The 22,233-nt window shown below is 37.4% G+C and overlaps 1 protein-coding gene across 1 annotated transcript in view; it reads right to left on the reverse strand.

Moving 5' to 3' along the window:
• Window positions 1–20,981, reverse strand: part of SKA2 (spindle and kinetochore associated complex subunit 2) — a 30,618-nt gene extending 9,637 nt beyond the window's left edge. Inside the window, 4 exon segments of the mRNA XM_068978508.1 lie at window positions 3,905–3,991; window positions 13,958–13,961; window positions 20,854–20,914; window positions 20,916–20,981. Coding sequence (XP_068834609.1) covers window positions 3,905–3,991; window positions 13,958–13,961; window positions 20,854–20,914; window positions 20,916–20,981 — 218 coding nt within the window.
• Between the last annotated feature and the right edge of the window lie 1,252 nt (window positions 20,982–22,233).

Here is a 22,233-nt window from a genome sequence, read left to right on the forward strand (position 1 = left end):
AGGCAAGAACACTGGAGTGGGTTGCCATTTCCTTCTCCAGTGCATTAAAGTGAAAAGTGAAAGTGAAGTCGCTCAGTCGTGCCCGACTCTTAGCAACCCCATGGACTGCAGCCTACCGGGCTCCTTCGTCCATGGGATTTTCCAGGCAAGAGTACTGGAGTGGGTTCCCATTGCCTTCTCCAAGGTCAGTCTCCCAGGGCAGTGGAAATAAAAGCAAAAATAAACAAATGGTACCTACTCAAACTTCTTAGCTTTTGTACAGCAAAGGAAATCATAAACAAAAAGACATTCTATAGGATGGGAGAAAATATTTGCAAACAATGGGACCAACAAGGGCTTAATTATTGCCAAAATACATAAACAACTCATACAACTCAATATCAAACAAAAACCCAGTCAAAAAATAGGCAGAAGACTTAAATAAACATTTCTTTATAGAAGACATACAGATGGCCAAGGGGCACATAAAAAGATGCTCCACATCGCTAATTATTAGAGAAATGCAAATCAAAACTACAACGAGGTATCACCTCACACTGGTCAGAATGGCCATCATTAAAAAGTGTATAAATAATGCTGGAGAGGATGTGGAGAGAAAAGACCCTCCTACAGTGTTCATAGGAATGTAAATTGGTGTAGCCACTATGGAGAACAGTATGGAAGTTCCTCAAAGAACTAAAAATAGAGTTACTACATAATCCAGCAATCCCACTCCTAGGCATATATCTGGAGAAAACTCCAATTTGAAAAGATAAATGCACCCCAATATTCACTGACTATTTACAATAGCCAAGACATAAAAGCAACCTAAATGTCCATCCACAGGTGAATGGATAAAAATGTGGTATATGTATACCACTCATCTATAAAACAGAATGAAATAATGCCATCTGCAGCAACATGGATGCATCTATAGATTTTCACACCAAGTGAAGTCAGAAAGAGAAAGACAAACATCATACAATATCACTTACATGTGGAATCTTATAGAAAAACAATACAAATGAAGTTATTTACAAAACAAAAACAGACTCACAGATGTGGAAAGTCAATTTATGCTTACCAAAGGCGAAATGGGGTGAGAGAGGGATAAACTGGGAATCTGGGATTAACAGATATATACTATTATGTATGTATTATGTATTCAACAGTACGTGAACCGTGAACTTCCAGATGTTCAAGCTGGATTTAGAAAAGGCAGAGGAATCAGAGATCAAAACCGTTGGATCATTGAAAAAGCAAGAGAGTTCCAGGAAAACATCTACTTCTGCTTTACTGACTATGTCAAAGCCTTTGACTGTGTGGATCACAACAAACTGTGGGAAATTCTTACAGAGATGGGAATACGAGACCACCTTACCTGCCTCCTGAGAAATCTGTATGCAGGTCAAGAAGCAACAGTTAGAACCGGACATGGAACAGACTGGTTCCAAATCGGAAAAGGAGTACTTCATGGCTGTATATTGTCACCCTGCTTATTTAACTTACATGTAGAGTACATCATGAGAAATGCTGGGCTGGATGAAGCACAAGCTGGAATCAAGATAGCAGGCAGAAATACCAATAACCTCAGATATGCAGATGACACCACCCTTATGGCAGAAAATGAAGAACTAAAGAGCCTCTTGACAAAAGTGAAAGAGGAGAGTGAAAAAGTTGGTTTAAAACATTCAAAAAACTAAAATCATGGCATCCAGTGCCATCACTTTATGGGAAATAGATGGGGAAACAATGGAAACAGTAAAAGACTTTATTTGGGGGGGCTCCAAAATCACTGCAGATGGTGACTGCAGCCACAAAATTAAAAGACGCTTGCTCCTTGAAAGAAAAGCTATGACCAACCTAGACAGTGTATTAAATAGCAGAGGCATCACTTTGCTGACAAAGTCCTCTAGTCAAAGCTATGGTTTTTCCAGTCACGTACGGATGTGAGAGCTGGACTATAAAGAAAGCTGAATGCCAAAGAATTGATGTTTTTGAACTGTGGCGTTGGAGAAGACTCTTGAGAGTCCCTTGGACTGCAAGATCAAACCAGTCAATCTTTAAGGAAATCAGTCCTGAATATTCATTGAAAGGGACTGATTGATGCTCAAGCTGAAACTCCAGTACTGTGATCACCTGATGTGAAGAACTGACTCACTGGATAAGACCCTGATGCTGGAAAAAATAGAAGGCAGGAGGAGGAAAAGGAGATGACAGAAGATAAGGTGGTTGGATGGCATCATTGACTCTATGGACATGAGTTTGAGCTAGTTCCAGGAGCTGGTGATGGACAGGGAAGCCTGGCGTGCTGCAGTCCATGGGGTCACAAAGAGTCAGACACGACTGAGCGACTGAACTCACTGACTGACTATTATGTATAAAATAGATAAACAACAGGATCAACTGTATAGCACAGGGAACTATACTCGGTATCTTGTAATAACCTATAAAGAAAAGAATTTGAAAAATATATACACACAGACACATATTTTTGTGTGTATATATATGCGTGTATGTATAACTGAATCACTTTGCTCTCCATCTGAAAAACTGTAAATCAACTATATTTCAATTTTTTAAAAAAAATACTAAACCAGATATAAAAGGCCACATATTGTGTGATTCCATTTATATGAAATGTTCAGAGAGCAAATCTGTAGAGTATAGCGACAGGAAGTAGATTAGTAGTTGCTGGAAGCTGGCCAGGGGAGGGGGAAGTGGTTGTTAATGGGGAGAAACAGCTAATAGGTATGGGTTTCTTTTTGAGGTTATGAAAATACTCAAATATTTATTGTGATGATGGCCATACAATATACTAAACTGCTAAAAATTAAAATAAACTAAACATACTAAAACCCACTAAATTATCTACTTTAAAAGAGTGAATTCTGTGGTATGTGAATTATAGCTCAGTAAAGCTGTTTTTTTTTTTTAAGTTGTAGAAGAATAAAACAACCGGAAATGTGATAAAAATGAGAGATAGAAGGTGGGAGAAACGTGGAAGCCCCACACGAAATGTATTCCAGATAGTACTTGAAATATACTGACTGAGATGAGTGCTTTGGCCAATTACTTGGGGTACCACTTGACCAGAATGGGTTGGTTTTCTTTAGTAAGAGCAAAAAGAGGGAAGGACAAAGTCAAGACAGTTAAGGAGGTAGAATAGTTAAAACTATACTCCTATACAATCCTGGCATTCCATTATTTCACGTTAAGCGGTAAAAACTGAACATTCACAGTGCTTTCCCAATTTTATTTAAAATCTCATTTTAATTTGAAAGTTTACACAATTCCCCCGAAATTTTAATTGTATAATTTTTTTAAGAAAGAGTAAAATATGATATTTCTTATCTGCTAGCAAGTGCTATGAGAAAAAAAGAGTACCATAAAGTGATAAATTAATGTTTTACATGCTAAATTAATGTTAACAAACAAGGCTTAAAAATTGCTTTATCTCTATAGGCATGTGTACATGTACTATGACTTATAAACAGACAGTATTTCTAATCAATCTAAACTTAGAATAACTAAGTACATAATTTTATACAAACAGTCCATGTAACAAATTTAATAGTGTATCATCATCTTCCTCAGAGAATATCATGACTGCTAGGATTTCTCCTCTTAGTTAACCACTGCCCTAAAGGTATCTATATTCTTTCACAATTTCAGAGGCTTCCACAGTTGTTTACACATCTAGACTCAATAATTCTTGGTTACAGGTTAAAAAAAAAGAGGAGCCACAAATTTCCTTTACTATGAGTATAATCTCTCCAATATTCTGTGACCAAACTTCCAACACAAAAGGATTCTAAGAATGTAATCCTTAATAATGTAACTGTTATACTCTACTATTAGAAATACTATCAGAAAATCTTTTAATAAAATATTCTGTTAAAAAGATATTTCTTTTGCAGATTACCTTGCCTGCTGAATCAGGATAATTAGTCTTGATTTCATATTCCAGCCTGTACTGAATGTAGTCCAGATCAGAGTCAGCTTTCTGGAACTAAAGATCAGCATAGATCATTAGTTCACGAACCAAAAGACATTTCACAAAACATGATACTATAGCTATTCTTTCTTTTCTCTTTATATTTTTAATATTATATATACTAATTTTGAAAATAGGAAAATAGTAAAGTATATTAAACTTCCATCATCTAGAATACCCATGCTCTATTAAGAACTAACAATGGCTTCAGGAATTACCACCACACTCATCAATTAGGCAGTTTTTCTACCTCTGGAAGGATATGTGGTTTCAAGGCAAAGCACAGAACAAATTTATTTTTAGGGATGCTCAGGCTGTTAACACAATCTGCAATCCTATTAACCAAAGAACTATAAATATGTGCCACACAGGCCAAAACTAGAAGGCTTAAAGAGCCATAAATTATACAAGAAAAGCTACATATGACATAATGGCACAGCAGGCCAAATGACCACAATTTATTTAACCTGGGTACTAGCGTGGAACCTTGATCTGCAATAAACTTCTAAGGGAGAAAAGGGGGGAAAACTGCCATAGGCTGTAAAATACATGTGTGTTCACATGGAAAAGTTGGGAAGCATATATATCATTGTTAAAAGTGGTTTATCTCTGAATGTGACACAGTCTCCAAATTATTCTTAATTTGGGGGAATTCTACATCTTTTACAAGATCTTAAAGCATGTACTGCCTTGAATTTATCAGGGAAACAACGGTTTTGAGTTTACTCTGAAAGGTAAAACGTGATTTCCTCAGGGAAGGTCTTCCATTCCTAGCACACAGCTGAGGAGACTGCTTTAGGGAGACAGGGAGACCTTTCTGTCAACTTAAGCTCTGGACTAAAGATTGCTTCTTGAAAATGTAAAGCCTTAATGGGAAGGGTAAAACCAACAAAAAGTAATTCTCAGATCTAATGAGAAGTGCTATACAGATATTTTTATTACACAAAAAGTAAACCAAGGGTTCTACTTTGGAATGTAGAATAAGAAAAAAAGGTTCTCAGAAGTTAAAATGCTTTGAAAGTCAGAAGCTTTCATTATTGAACAAAGTTCAGAAAGAGATAAACTAAATCTTCCATCACTAATAATTTCTCATCGTTGGCCTAAATTTGATCGGAAAACTTTTCAATTAATAACATTCTATTTTTACAACCAAAAACTTTTAGGGTAGAAATAGAAGGGAAAAAAGTTAGTTTTTGTTTTAAAAAATTTCCCAGGAATCAGTCTGATTTGCATCTCTAACATCAAGGAGTTGCTGAGTCAGAAAAACCAATGTATTAGTTCTTTGCCTAAAAAGTATTTAAAATATTTTCCAAAAGTGGAGGCATTTCATTTGTCTTATATACTTGTTACATTAGCTGCCATGATTAAATCAATAATTAGACTTCTTTAAGCATACTATTACTATATATGTATTAATATATGTATATATGTAAAGAAATTCCTGTTGGTATAATTTCCCATATTAAAATATGCTCAAGAATTAACTTTTCCTTCACATGTGGATGGAGAGTAGGGGAAGTGGGAGGAGGACACATCAACTAAGCAAAGGCTCTAAGCACTGAAGACCTGATCTAATTGCTGCAATAGACCACAGTTCTGTAGCTTTATGTATAATTTGAGGTCTTATACAACATTCTAAAGCATAACTTTAAATAAAAGTTTTTTTAACTGTTTTAAACTAACCTAATAGTTACTACAAAATTCTTAGGATTATGGGATTTGTTACTCCAGGGCTACCTTAAAATAGAATCTCTATTCTAGGAGCCCTTAACCTGATATTCTTAAGCCTATATGTTTTTCAACTTGACAGTTTAGCTCTGCTTAAATTTAACTGGCATAATCCCATAGTCCATTTTACAAAGTCTTCTCCTCAAGAGTGGTTTCAGCTATGGCTTCATGTAATGCCTGGGGGTCCACAAGGTACTAAAAACCACCAAATAGTACCTAAAAGAAGTGTTCCTTCTTTTAAGTAATTCATATTTTAATAAGATACCAAAGAGTACGCTTCCAATCAACGGCACGATGGAGCCAGCTAAATTTTTAGGAATTCTTGTAAGCCAATTGTTAAACAAGAGCATCACTAAAAATTAAATTATTAAATGTACAATTAAATTATTGAAAAAAATATATACACAAACCCCACAATTTCCTAGTTTTACTATATTTTACTCATCTATGCTCTTGAGGCCTATCATATCTATACAGGAGGAGTATATCACATGCGACTACTGCATGTCTTTCCAGCTCCATTTTCTCTGACATCATGCTGGTAACCTGGAATCAGACAGGGTGGAAAAACACACAACAGGAAAACTGGCAAATGCTGAAATTCAGGACTTCCCACTTTCACACAAGTGCTGCATTTATACGTACATCACTGCTTCCAAAGAGTCTTTAAATTTTTTTTCCGTTTCCCCTTTAAGTAATATGCCCATACTTCTCTTTGGAAAATATTTCAGAGAACAAAAGGAATTTTAAACAGATTTTTAAATACAGGGGGTGCAGGGAATAGGGGGAATTGTTTAACATACGCAGAGTTTGTTTAACAATGATGAAGTTCTGGAGATGGATGGTGGCAATGGTTGCACAACGAGAATGTACATAAGGCTGCTGAGTTCTATTTTGAGTCCACATTTTAAGTGGTTAAAATGGTAAATTTTATGTTATATGTATTTAACCACAATTTTAAAACTTTTGTTTTGGTTTTTGGTCGTGCTTTATGGCACGTGGATGTGGGGTCTTCCTAGACCAGGGATAGAACCAGTGCCCCCTGCATTGGAAGCGTGGACCTTCACCACTGGACTACCAGCTAAGTCCAAAACCTCTTTTTAAAATACAGGAAAAACAATGGTTTGAGAGTAGAATGTTACCCTCCTTGAAGAACTGAAGAGAATATTTTGTGACAATACCTAGGGGAAGTATTTACTTATTAGCAAGTCAGTGGACTATGGCTGGTGAAGTGAAAGTCGCTCAGTCATGTCCAACTCTTTGCAATCCCATGGACTATACAGTCCATGAAATTCTCTAGGCCAGAATACTGGAATGGGTAGCCTTTCCCTTCTCCAGGGAATCTTCCCAACCCAGGGATCAAACCCACGTCTCCCGCCTTGCAGGCAGATTCTTTACCAGCTGAGCCACAAGGAAAGCCCAGGCTATAGATTAAGCAGGGACAAAAAAGGAAAAAGTATGTCAAAGCAATGTTGAGAAACAGAAAAACAGTGAAGATTCTCTCACCTGAACCCTTCATTTTATAAACAAAGAAAACAGTCTAAGTGACTTCCCTCTACTTCTATTTTCATTACTCTTGTTTTTATGTAGTTAGACCAAAGTTATACATGACATCAAAGCCAAAGAGAATCACATAGATGGGGGGAAATGTAAAGACTACCCAACATTAAATGGAAAGTTGGGTTTTTTGTTTTAAATCTGCACTTAGTCCATTAAAAAAAATCTCTCTAAATACAACCTGCTAGTATGGTACTGAAAAAAAGAAAATAAGAGGATTGAGATACATGGCAGAAATTCTAGCCCTGGTCTCATTAACAGTTATGTGGTCTCCAGTATCTTCTGTCGCTTTGAGTCTCTCCTGTTAAATGAGAGAGTTGGAAATCTACTCTCTTCCAACAATAAAATTCTATTATTTCATTATACTACAATAAAACAAGGTTTATCAAAATGTTAAAATCAAGAGAAGTGTTTCTTCTAATATATAAAAATTCAACATTTTAGTTTCAGATTTTAATGTCTGTATTAAAAACTAGCTTCTACTATTTTATTCCTAAACGAAAACAACTGTTGCTTCAGTTTCAGCTACATTGTTTCTGCAACCTGCCCATTGTTCTTTCCAAACACCAAAACCCTATAAGCAATATTGCACTACTCAGAGCTATTTACACAGCAGAGACAATATCGATAGGGTTCTAGGATCTGGTAATAAACAGGAAAATTTTCAGTTACACTGTAGGAAATTTACTAACCAATTATGACAGCCTCCAAAACTCATTAGTGTCTGATTAATAGAACAAAATGATATTGCTGAACTTCATTCACAACCCTCCTCAATTATAAATTATATTCTGGGAAGTCTTGAAAAACAGTGTAGTTGCTATTTAATTAGTTTTAGCTATCTGCCTTATTTTTAGGCATATTAGAATATTTAAAATAAAACATGAATTTTTTTAAAGCCCAAGACATTCATATTTCATATTCACAGTTTTCCTCTAACTCAGTAATAAAAATAAATGGGAAAAGTTTTATATCAGTCCCAAAAGTGGTAAATAAAAAAGGCAATTTAGCTGGGAAAAGTCCATGGAAATCAATGTTAAGCCCCAAAGACAACCAAATTACATCCTGACAACTGGATATCCTTGGAAACAGACTGTAGTTGTACAGAAGAAACCATATGAACGAGTAAAAGAACAATTTAGGAAATAATTTAGAGTTTTAAAGAGCATGCCCTGTATTTCACAAGTATATAACATTCTGTAGCACTGGTTTTTATGTCCAGCTTAAGGCTTTAGTTAAAAGGCACACTATATTACATACCACTAAAATATTTGACAGCAGGATATAATTGCAGTACAGTTTAAAAAATATTTCCTCTTTACAAACAACCCACAGATTCCCACTGCCACAATAATGCTTCCTTTCAGAAGGACCAGCTCCAAACACATCCTCTTGTGAGAAAGCCTGTCTCAACATCATCAAAACACAGGAAAACAAAGGGTCTTGCCTATGATGAGAGGAGTTGGTAGAGGTATATTCTGGACTCAGCAGCTAAGCTTAGAAATACATTTTCCTTAGACACGTTTTAAGGGAGAATTAGGTATCTTAATACTCCTAGATGTAGGTTAGCTGTATTATCAACCAAAGAATCTGCTTAAAGCACGCCTTTCCTTGCATTCTCCTCTCTCCAGTAGATTTAGAAACACCTTTATCTACTTTCATTTTTCTTTTCACGGCTGAGGCTTCTCGTTTCATGTCTTGTATTACAATCATTTGTTTGCATGGCAGTGTCCCCATTTTGATTTCAAGTCTCTTGCTGGCAAGACCCTTGTCTTTCCACTTTTATATGCCGAGTTTTTAACATACAGACCAATGTTCAATGACAAAAGGGAACAGATTAAAGTTCACTCACTTGAAAGAATAGCCAGGGAATCCAACCACCCTCTAAAGCCTGTTTTAAGAAGAAATATTTCAAGCTCGTAACAAGTTGAGGGCCACTTCTAATGTCTACACAATCACAATTGTTTTGTTGTCTATTTCTGCTAGAGAGCTATTATCCAGTCTCTTCCAGACAGAACAAACACATGTCTATGCTTGTCTGAAACAGAGAAGCAGCAGTATGCACAAGCACCCAGTTACATGTTGTTTCAGGCAAATAACATCAAAGCAGAAGCAAGCATGAAGTTTCAGGCGCATCAGTTCCTGATCTGCACGCTTTTATGGGACAGTTATAAGGGTAGTACACATAAGGCTGATTTTATCAGTTAAAGTAGTCTACTGAACTTTTTTTTTAAGTTTTTAGGATCTTAGGTTATTTATGTTAACTGTGCTATGGACATATACTGGACTACAAGGAACAGATTTTCATAATATATAGAATGAACCTGGTTTAGAAAAAAAACAGTTAAAAATATACCTACAACAGAATAATAAACAACATAGTCTTTTTTAAGAATTATTTATTGTTTGGCTATGCTGGGTCTTTTGTTCTTCTACGCGGGCTTTCTCTAGTTGAGGCAAGTGGGGACGACCCTTCCTTGCAGGGTGCTGGCTTCTCTTGCTGCAGGGCACAGGCCCTAGGCACACAGGCTTCAGCAGTTGCAGCACGTGGGCTCAGAAGTTGTGGCACACAGGCTTAGCTGCTCCTCGGCATGCGGAATCTTCCCAGACCAGGGCTCAAACCCTAGTCCCCTGTGGATTCTTAAACCACAGGATCACCAAGGAAGCCCCTACAACATAGTCTTAATTGTCTTGGAATTGTCGGGTCTTTCTCTCCTTTTGCATATCTGTCTTCTAATTAAATTACAATGAATATGTATTACATGTATAATAACTATTTTTTTAAGTGTAACAGTTAGCTCAGTGGTAAAGAATCCGCCTGCCAAGGCAGAAGGTGTAGGGTTGGATCCCTGGATTAGGAAGATCCCCGGGAGAAAACAGTGGCAACCCACTCCAGTATTCTTGCCTGGAAAATCCGGTGGACAGAGGAGCCTGGCTTAGAGTCCTTGCAGACACAAAGAGTTGGACACGATGGAGTGACTAAACATGCACGCACTCACATTCTGCATACTGTCATTCTTAAAGATTATTAGTTTCTCAATGCCTGTGAAATTACTTTCAACTCTTAGTTTGATTCTTAGCAAAAATTAACACTCTCCATATGTACATGTATAACTGATTCACTTTGCTGTACAGGGGAAACTAATGCAACATTGTAAATCAGTAAATACTCCAATAAAATTTTAAAAAATTTAAATTTTCTCACTGAAACTTCCCATTTTACACCGCAGCCACACTAAATTTCACTGCTTTTTTTTTTGGTAATTTACGTTTTTCAATCACTTTATGTTGTTTTACTTTGGCTGCTCTGGGTCTTCCTTGTGGAACAAGGGTTCTAGAGCTTGTAGGCTTCTCTGGTTGCTGTGGGCAGGATGCCTTAGTTGTCCCTCAGCATGTAGGATCTTAGTTCCCTGACCAGGGATGGAACCTGCGTCTCCTGCATTGGAAGGCAGATTCTTAACCACTGGTCTGCCTGAAAGTTGCCTCACTTATTTTTAAAAATCATTACTCTCTAGCAGCGCCTGGTAAATAGCATGCTCTTCAGTTCAGTTCAGTAGCTCAGTCGTGTCTGACTCTTTGCGACCCCATGGACTGCAGCACACCAGGCTTCCCTCTCCATCACCAATTCCCGGCGCTTACTCAAACTCATGTCCATCGAGTTGGTGATGTCTTAAATATATATTTATATGTAATATATAGAGAATAATACTGTGTAATGGGTTATAATATATATATACATGATATATACATATAATATGTATATATCAAATATTCATGATATACTGTCTTCAGAGTATAAAGTCAGAATGTCATCAAATATGACAAAACAGGTACATTCCTAAATTGCAGACCATAGTTAGAATAATGTAAATACCTATGGCAAAAACTTAGTATAATCTTGAGGGAATATATCTTTGGTAGCAATTTTTACACAATCTGTATAAAAGGATGCAAGATTAATGATGTCTCATCATTTAATGTCAAATCACTTCAACCTCTAAATAGCAGATATCCCGTGATCTTATTGAAGCAAGGTTCTATAAATCCCCTCTTGATATTTGGCAATTTTATGTATCTGTCTACATTATTCTGGTGAGATGAAGCTCCTTTAAGGATCCATAGCCTAAAGAAAAAAAAAAAAATGAATAACTGTCACTGTAAAATTGTAGCTTGTCTTAGTGTCAACGATAAAGCAACAAAGTAGATTGCCAACTAAACGGAACCTGTGAACTCCTAAAGATTGGGGCTGAGGGGCTGAGTACAGTATGTATCTAAGTTCCTAGAGATAATCTGCTTTAATTTAAAAAAAAAAGTCATTGCTTTTGAGATCCAAATGCTAAGCATATTGCCTGAACATATAAAAAGCAAGAGAACTGTCCCTTTTCTCTTTCTTTTTAACTTTGATTTACAAAGTCCTTTTTTAAAAACTTTTATCATAAGTATAGCTGATTTACAATGTTACAGTAGTTTCAGGTGTACAGCAAAGTGAATCAGTTATACTATATTCACTTTTTTTTTTAGATTATTTTCCCATCTAGGCCATTACAAAGTATTGAGTAGAGTTCCCTCTGCTATACAACAAATTCTTATTAGTTATCTATCTTATATATTATAGTGTGTATATGACAATCCCAATCTCTCAATTTATTGCTTCCCTCTACCCTTATCCCCTGGTAACCATAAGTTTGTCAGCTACATCTGTGCCGACTTCTAGTAAATTGTAGTCATAAATTGTCCCTTCCCCAGGGAATAAAACAAAGATTAAATCTGGATTTCTGCAAGTTTTCATAACAAATATGCTTTTATATGAGAGGAATCTCTTTTGAAGTTATCTTCTACCTCCTCCCACTCACCCACCATACATAAATATATGTATTTATCTGAATTATCTATGTACTAGGCTAAAAGACTATAGAAGACAAAGATTATATTTGTTCAGACACAGCACCTTGTGCTTCTTGCTTCATGTAGATTTTTTGTGATTTATGTGTCTCTCCTCATGGCTCATATATTAAACTTTGCTTAGCACAGTTCCTCATGCACAGTAGGTATAAGAAGTCATAACTGGTAATTATTTGACCAATAAATATGACAATCTAATGTACTCTGTTCATAACTGTACGAGAATGCATTCTGAAAGGGCGTTTGATACATAAAATACAGGACACTCAGTTAAACCTGAATCTCAGATAAACAATAAAAAAAATTTTCTAAGTACATCCCATGCAATATTTGAACATAACTATACTAAAAAATTTCCTATTGCGTATTTGAAATTCAAATTTAACTGGGCATTTTTTCTTTTTTCTTTGGCCAGACAGCTTGTGGGATCTCAGTTTTCAACCAGGGATTGAACCCAGGACCTTGGTAGTGAGAGCACAGAATCTTTTTTTTTTTAATTTATTTATTTATTGAAGGATAATTACTTTACAGAATTTTGTTGTTTTCTGTCAAACCAAAACATGAATCAGCCATAGGTGTACAAATATCCCCTCCCTTTTGAACTTCCCTCCCATATCCCTCCCCATCCCACCCCTCTATGTTAATATAGAGCTCCTGTTTGAGTTTCCTGAGCCATACAGCAAATTCCTGTTGGCTATCTATTTTCCATATAGTAATGTTTCCATGTTACTCTCTCCATGCATCTCACCCTCTCCTCCTCTCTCCCCATGTCCATAAGTCTATTCTCTATGTCTGTTTCTCCATTGCTGCCCTGCAAATAAATTCTTCAGTATCATTTTTCTAGATTCCGTATATATGTGTTAGAATACAATATTTATCTTTCTCTTTCTGACTTACTTCACTCTGTATAATAGGTTCTAGGTTCATCCACTTCATTAGAACTGACTCAAGTGCATTCTTTTTTATGGCTGAGTAATATTCCAGTTGTATATGTACAACTTCTTTATCCATTCATCTGTCGATGGACATCTAGGTTTCTTCCATGTTCTAGCTATTGTCAACAGTGCTGCAATGAACAATGGGATACATATGTCTCTTAATTTTGGTTTCCTCAGGGTATATGCCTAGGAATGGGATTGCTGCATCATATGGTGCTTTTATTCCTCGTTTTTTAAGGAATCTCCATACTGTCTTCCATAGTGACTGTATCAATTTACATTCCCACCATCAGTGCAAAAGTGTTCCCTTTTCTCCAACCCTCTCTAGCATTTATTGTTTGTAGACTTTTGGATGATGGCCATTCTGACCTATGTGAGGTAATATCTCATTGTAGTTTTGATTTGCATTTATCTAATAATGAGCAATGTTGAGCATCGTTTCATGTGTTTGTTAGTCATCTGTATGTCTTCTTTGGAGAAATGTCTGTTTAGGTCTTTTTCCCAGTTTTTGACTGGGTTGTTTGTTTTTCTGGTAATAGTTGTATAAGCTGCTTATTATATATTTTGGAAATTAATCCTTTGTCAGTTGTTTCATTTGGAAAGCATGGAATCTTAACCACTGGCCCACCAGGGAATTCCCAGACAATTTATATTTTCATTTACTAAGTCTGACAACCCTAAATTGAGGTATCCCTAAAGGTCATCAAGCTCAGGACCAGAAAGAGAAACTTGCACAGAACCATCCCTTTACATGCTTTACCCTTGGTTACTCATTAAGGTCAAACACAATGCTTCTTTTACTTGTGAGATAATATTAACACACAACTAGACTGCACTGCGGAGAAGGCAATGGCACCCCACTCCAGTACTCTTGCCTGGAAAATCCCATGGATGGAGGAGCCTGGTAGGCTGCAGTCCATGGGGTCGCTAAGAGTCGGACACGACTGAGTAACTTCACTTTCACTTTTCATTTTCATGCATTGGAGAAGGAAATGGCAACCCACTCCAGCGTTCTTGCCTGGAGCATCCCAGGGACGGCGGAGCCTGGTAGGCTGCCGTCTATGGGGTTGCACGGAGTCGGACACGACTGAAGCGACTTAGCAGCAGCAGCAGACTACACTGCTAAAAATGGATGAGACAACATGCTAGCAAAAGGATATAAGTTTTGGCGGCCTAGATTAAAGGAGCATACTTCAAAACTGGAACCTGAAACTCAGTGGCTTAAAAACGACAAATCATCTATTCTCATGAATCTGCCGCTTGACTGGGTTCAAGTGCTCTAGGCTGGGCTAAGTTGATGACTCTCTTCCTGACTGTAGTTCTGTGAGTTGCCTGGTAAGATTTCACTCCAGGTCATACATCCACCTTGAACAAGCCTTATAAATAAATAGGGCAATAAAGACTATAGAACACAAAAATCAATATATAATGATTCGGTCAGAAGGCACTAAATTTCCCTATAATTTACCCAAAACCGGAGATGTTTATATGGAAATTTTTTTAAAATTAAGGAACACAGGTTCATGATTACCACAGAACATGAATATTTAATAATTTTAGATGTTTAGGAATGTTATAGAGCGTGGTGAAGGTTTTCAACTTAATAGCTACAATTTATTTTACTGGTTCCTCATCTCAACCCTCTTGCTCCCCATTTCAACCATCTCAACACTGTACTGACCCATGTGCAGTCTCCCTCACGTGGGTAGCACCTCTGGACTTGAACATGCACTGTTTCCTCTGCCTGGAACATTTCCCGTTCCCTTCACTGGCTAATCCCTACTCATCCTTCCAATCTCAGATTATATCTCACCTCTAACAAGATACCAGGTTAGGTGCCTCTTTCCAATGTACCTCCTGGAACTAGAACTACTGAGCCCACGTGCTGCAACTACTGTAGCCTACACCCCTATGTTCCACAACCGTGAGAAGCCACCACTCGTGGCACCAGAGAGAAAGTGCATGCAAAGCAATGGAGACCAGTACAGTCAATAATAAAGACAAATAAAAATTTGGAAAAATGAGAACAAAACAATGAACCAAGGACTAACGTATTTAAACTTTTAAATGCTATACATTAAGATAAATTAGAAGTATAACCTTGTGAAATAATTAAGAATACATTTTATCTAGGATATTCTTTTTAAAAAATATTTATTTATTCATTTGGCTGTACCAGGTCTTAGTCACAAGGCATAGATTCATCAGTCCTTGTTGCGGTCTTTAATTTCAGCATGTGGGATTTAGTTCCCTGACCAGGGACCAAACTCAGGCCCCCTGCAGTGAGAGTGCAGAACCGTTGACTCTGGACCACCAGGGAAGTCCGTATCTGGGATATTCTTAACGATGAATCTTTGCTTATGTTTGACTAACAAAGTTTTTAGTATGTTTTAAAACTTTTACTTTGCTCCAAGGAAGAAGAAAAGTCTTCAAATTAGCAGTTTTGTCTTTTAGTCCCTCCCCATGTAATATCTTTCATTATTAAAATATACAAAATTCTAGGACTTCCCTGGAGGTCTGCTGGTTAAGCCTCTGCACTTCCACTGCAGGGGCACAGGTTCAGTCCCACATGCCACGCAGCATGGCCAAGACAAACAAAGCACACACTTCCACCCACTGCTCGAAGAGCCCACGAGTGACCAGCAGGAAATTAAAGCCAAAGAAGAGGAAAACAGCTACACCTGAAGCCAGGTAAGGTAATTCAGAAAGAGATTTTATAAATAAAATTTAGAATAAAGTGATTTTATGTGAGCAATCATGTTCTTCATTTCCTACAAATAATGTCCTTGTATTCACTCCTAACATCTCAGGTATCTTTCTTTCCTGGTATCTATTCTCCTAGCCATCTTTTAAGGATATTTGCTTAACAAACAGCTTAATTTTTTTCTGAAAGTCAATGTATTTACAACACACATTATATAATTACTGTTCTTCTTCTACTTTTAAGATACAGAACACCAATAGAAATCACACTAGGCTATAAAAGAAATTAAGTAAGACCTGTATCAGAAGGGTATCAGAAGAATGTTCATGTATCAGAAGATTCAATATTGTTAAGACAGCGAGAAAGCAAATAGATAAAATTAAAGGAACTTTGTATTAATACAAAGACAAAACAATTTAAAAATAGACAAAAGATTTTAACATATATTCACTAAAGATATACCAACTTTTGAATAAGCACATGAAAAGATGTTCAACATCATTAAGGAAATGCAAATTAGGACTACGATGAGTTACCACTACACACTTACTAGGACGGCTAAAATGAAGGCTGACAATATTAACTAAATGTTGGTGAGGATTCGGAGAAACTAGAACCCTAAGACAGAGCTTTGAAAAAGATTTTAGCAGTTTCTTATAAGATCATACTTTTATGATGCTGCCCAACAGAAACAAAAACATTATGTCCATAAAAGACTTGTATTATAATGTTTAAACAACTTTATTCATAATAGGCAAAATCTGGAAATAAAATCACGGGCATAATCTGGTGAACAGATAAATAATTTCTGATATTCTAAACAACAGAACACTACTCATCAATAAAAATGGTGCAACTACTAACACATACATACAATATGGGTGATTCTTAAAAGCATTATGCTAAGTGCAAAAAGCCAGACACAAAAGACGCTTTGTGTATATAATTTCATTTTTATGAACTTCTAGGAAAGACAAAACTAGAGATAGGTGGTTGCCAGAGAGTTTGGGAGGAGGTTTATTGCAAAGGGTTATAAGAGTAATTTTTATGGCATATCATAACTGTGGTGGTGGTTACATGACTATACATGTGTCAAAACTCATCAAACTGTACAACTAGAACTGTTGAGTTTTACTCTATGTAATTATATCTCAAACTGATTACAAAAAAAGAAGTGATAGATTCACATTTTATTGTATCTCACAATTACAAAAAGAACCTTAAAACATGCATTCTAAAGTTTTAAACTCAAGCATTTATTAAACAATACACAAAATTAACACCAATTAAGATGAGGCAGGTTACCAGAGGAAATATACAATGGAGATTGTTTTCATCGCTTACTAATTCACCTTCAAACTCAATAAAACCTGAGACTGGGCAGAACCTATCCAAATCTATAACAGAAAGAATCAAATAACAAAGTACTGCGTGTTTAGACAAGTCATAACGACATTAGCTGTAAAATGTATTTTCTCGATGTGGTTCATAATGCATTACAGTGGTGAATTTTTAATTATTTGAAAATTTATTTTTTCAAAGTATTACTTTCTAAAACATATACTCTTGGTAATAAAGTTATAGTTTTCAGCAACACAGGTTGTGGTAAATTACTCACAGACACTGAAGAAAGATGTAAGGCAAGAATCAAAATTCTGGTGTATGTTCTGCTTTCAGATGCTTTGACAATACTATTGCACTGCTAGCTGTAAAGTACAGTAGTGCAATAAAGTCAGAGCATTCGTTAGCAGTAATAGGTAGGAAAGACATAAAAGCATCTTGCATCAGTTGAAGCTTCAGTGTGAGAATACAAACAAGGGTTGCCACTTTGGACAGAAGATATCTAAAACCTAAGAACATTTATATCAATGTCAAAAAAAAAAAGACTAGGATTTAAATATCAAAGTGGTATTTTTTTTACAACTAACCTATGATTAATACTCAAACTGAAACATGCACAGATATAGAAAGGGATTTTGTAAATAAGTCATAACCTGTGTAAGTTATTAACATGAGTGTTGTTAATACCTTAGAACTGGTATTAACAGAACAGCTTATAGTTACTACTAAGGCAAAGTTGTGAAAATATTTCTGTTCTGCTGAGAGGTATTGGTTAGTGCCCCCATAGCAACTGACTGATGAACTGCCACATGAAACAATAAGATTACCAAAGAAAACAAATGAAAAGTAAAATAAGTTTCCCAATTTCTATAAACCCAATCTATCTCTCTGGAATCTAAACTACAATACAAAAAGCATTTGCCTATCTCAAGAGTTTACAGGCTTTCAGGAAATCATTATGTCATAAACAGGATACTATTAGCACTACTTAACTGAATGCTATGAAAGGGAATTTTAACATTTCAGTAAACCCCTAAAACATCTTAAATATAAGATTTCCTTCAAGCTGAGAAAAACCAAAGAGAAAATAGTAATGGGAGGAGAAGACTCTTGAGATTTAAGAATCAGATTTCCTTGTATTCAAGCCAATTAACATCCTAACCTTTAAAATGGTAAGAAACCATTCTGAAGTCAGATGTCCACCCAGAAATAGAATAATATCATAGTATTATAATACCTTTTGTGCATAATCACTAGCCTTATCACAAAAGAAGGACCCTAGACAAATAATACTAAAGCAAAAAGTGAAGGGAAGAAAGTTAGAGAACAAAGATTACCCTACAATGAGCTTATTCCTCCATTAATAATGAGGATTGATGCAAAAACACTTTCCATTATTTTTAACCAACCTTCCCTTAAGTGATCCAGGTCAGCTACTTGGTTGGATGGGCCTAAGAAAGGAACTTAAATTTAGGACAGCTGGAACATGAGTGTCTTGACCTCAAATCCTAGGTCACATATCTCAGATATTGGAGTATTTCAACTCTGCTAGCCAAGCATCAGGCTTTTAAAAAAGGTATTTAAAAACAAATGTTTAATTTCCTGAATCAGGAGTTAAAACCCCTGGGGGGGAAAAAAAAAGATGAGGATATTTGTCTTAAAAACTTAAGTACTTCTTTTTCAAAGTTAGATAATATGTATTCTATTTCATTTATTAAATAGTCAACATTGATTCCTCAACAAATACATTATAAAACCAAAAATCAGAGGATTGCACAGGAAATCATTTACCTTTGGAATCTTAGAAAATAAACCATTCACAGATAAAACATTTTTTTCTAAAAGCACATGGCAAATCTAAAGATGAGCTATCCTATTTTATACTACCCAATCAATACAAAGCAATAATAATACAACTGTAATAGTTCAAATACAATTTTTAAACAATTTTTTTTCTGTGATTATGGAAACAAAGAATTTGAACAGCAAAAAAAGTTATGACTCAGTTAAAAGGAATTCTAGAAGACTTGCTTTCTTCTCTTTCTCTCATAAAAAGAACTTTAAAAAACTACCTCATCATTCAAACATCTAAAGTTTAAATTAAGAGTCTGGCTACCTCATAGTTTTCTAAAACCTATTTTTTTTCAAGTTGTACACATCATTGTTTTCCCCTTAAAATGTGTTCAATCTAAACCATGTCCTGTGAGACTATTGACTCCAATGCAAAGTCAGAAAAAACTTCATTGGTACCTCAGAATTAAAAGCCAACTTGAAGGGGAAAAAAAACTGTTAAAAGCATAATTAGTATCATCTAGCTCCTTACAATTAGGCAGAAATATCCATCTGGAGGTAGGAATTCATAATGGAGGAAAAACCTAGGATTTTTTTAAAAGACGGTTAACAATAACAATAACAAACTTTTAACTAAAAGTTCATTTATTACAGATTTTGAAAGCTGCATTAAATTCTACCTTCTTTGCTGCCAGTTCTCGCCTTCCCAATTTCCATACACACCCCACAAAGAAAATCGAAATTGAAAACGTTAGAAGCAACTGAAAGCAAATGAAAGTCGGTTTTGTATTAATATATTAGAGGCACTTCAATTCATTAATACATCAGAAGAAAACGAAAATAAGATCTATCAAGGTCTCCCATTTTCTGGAGGTGGGAATGGGGGTGAGGATCGTACAGTTTTTCTTAAAAGACCACTACATGTTGCGGATATTAAGGAGACCAAGGTTGAGCTCGGGGAGGGTAGCACAGGTACAAACGATACTTTAGGATAACGCCAGGGAATGGCAGGGAGAAGAGGAGCGGATTGTGATGGAGATTTTGGCTTTTTTACTTAACCTTGTTATTTTTAACAACAACAACAACAACAACAACAACAACAAAAAACGAACAGGAGATCAATCAATGCTGGGTGCGTCCTCCAAATTCCACATTTTAAAGGAAACCAGCCCAATCCGAACACTCGTAATGCAGTAGGGGGTGGAGGGTTGGGGGGTAGACAGAACAAGAGAACTAAGGAAAAAGCGCGGGCGATCTAGCCACTAGTCAACGAACGGGAGGGAGAGAATAAATAGGACAAGAGAGGGAAGGAGCCAAAAGAAAAAACTAGGACAAGCCCTCCAGTTTGGCGCCCTCGAAGAAGCCTAGCAGCAGCGGGAGTCCTTTCCAATTATTCGCCCCCGCCCCCTACATTCACAATGAATGAAGCTAGGCAACTCCAGAGCACTAGTGCAATCCACATCCCAATCCCGCCCGCGTTCCAGCAAAGGAACTCGTGGTTCAGATTCCCAAGGCTCACACCTCTCCCCAACCGAAGGGCCAAACTGGTCTAGGAGCTTCTTCAGCCGCCAAGAAGTTGTCCACGCGAGTAGAGCATCCTTTCTCAGACTTGTTCAGCCTGCTGAACGCTTCAGCCCTAAAGGGATTTCTCTCCGCCCCTCTCGGTGTATTTCCCACCCCACCCTCTATCCCCTCTTTCTCGGAGGGTGAACGACCTCTCCCCTTCTAGGGGCGTTTAGAGACCATTTCTGTCAGGTCTTTTCGGTGGAAATACACAGAACGCTGTCTGCATCAACCACAGCTCCTCGAGGGGCGCAAAGCTGAGGGCAAGGAAAAAGGAATTCCAAAGGCCCCGCACCCTCAGCATCTCCCGCCATTTCCCTCACGAGTTTCCCGGATGTAACCCCTTCCCTCGCGGCGGTTAAAAAGAGACCAGGCGGCGGCGACTCCCTTTGGTGCAGGAGGAGGGAGCTCGAGCCCTAGTCCAGCCTCCTCCGCCTAGGGTTTCCGGCGACTCCAAATCGCGTTCCAACTTGGAGGCCATCGGGGAAAAAATAAACGGCCCAGTAGACCTCCTTCACTTCACACTCACCATCAGTTCCAGCTTATCGACCTCCGCCTCCATGTTGAATAGTTGACATTCCTCAGACCGCTGCGGCGCTTAAGCCGCAAACCTTACCAGCACTGAGGGTCCCTATTGGACAGCTGTCATTCAACGTCTCGTTCTGATTGGTCCCTCCGCTTCACCGGCGCCCGCCCATTGGAGGCTGGGAAACGCCCCTCCGCATGAAACACCTTTTCCTGTTGGGCAAGGACACAAAACGCCGCAGGAGGATTGGCTCCTACATCTTTTTTTTTCCCATTGGCTGCAGCCGTATCTCGGCATTTAATTTCACAGCGAGGGTTCTGCAGAGGAGAGCTTGCGATTGGTGCAGTCGGAAGAAGAGCCAACCAATTACACCAAAGCTTCCACAAACAGCAAAGGGGACGTGACACGCCTTTTCTCTGACTTCCCCTCCACTTCGCTCCCGCCTTCCCCTTATTCATACAAGAAGCGCCTCATTCCTGATTGGCCCAAGCTTCGTGATGCTTCAGCCAATCACAAGCCAGACTGTGCTCCCGGCACTAAATAGAGAGCGAATGGTGGAAAGACCAAGGCTACGATTGGTCTCTCCGCGATATGGTTTTAATTTTGAATTTTCCTTTATGGCAAGGGAGAGGCCACTGAGGTGACTCCATCGTATCCCCGGACTCTTAAAACTAGTAAGTGCAGGGTTGTTTTCCTACGTTACCTGGGCTCGCTTCTCTTGTAGCTAGATCTGTTGCTGCTGGCGTTCGTAACGGTTTGCAGAGGTGGGAACTTTGGCTGGACTCAGAGAGGAGATGAATTGGAAAAGAGGAGGGTTAAGGCTGGGTAAGAAGTGCTCCACCTGGCTCGGCTCTAATCACAATTATATTTAATTAACGCTCTGCAAAAATATGTTTTGGAGCAAAGTATCCGCCTTCCTTTTGCACATTCCTGTGCATGTATTTGCTGCTCAAAATGTAGTTCGCGGACCAACTGCATGGGCATCACTTCGGTTCTTATTTAAAATGCAGATTACCTGGCTCCGCCCAGACCTACTGAATCAGAATATACATTGTAACAAGACCCCTGATTCCTATGCACTTTGAGAAAGTACATTTTTTGACAAGGAATGATACGGTGTTCCTCGATATAGTCTTAATATCGCCCTATGTTCTGTGAGAGTATCGGCTTTAAAAGTGTATCCTGTTTTCTATGTGCCTAGTAATGT

This window comes from Capricornis sumatraensis, chromosome 8, assembly GCF_032405125.1.
Source record: "Capricornis sumatraensis isolate serow.1 chromosome 8, serow.2, whole genome shotgun sequence".
Classification (NCBI taxonomy): Eukaryota; Metazoa; Chordata; class Mammalia; order Artiodactyla; family Bovidae; genus Capricornis; species Capricornis sumatraensis.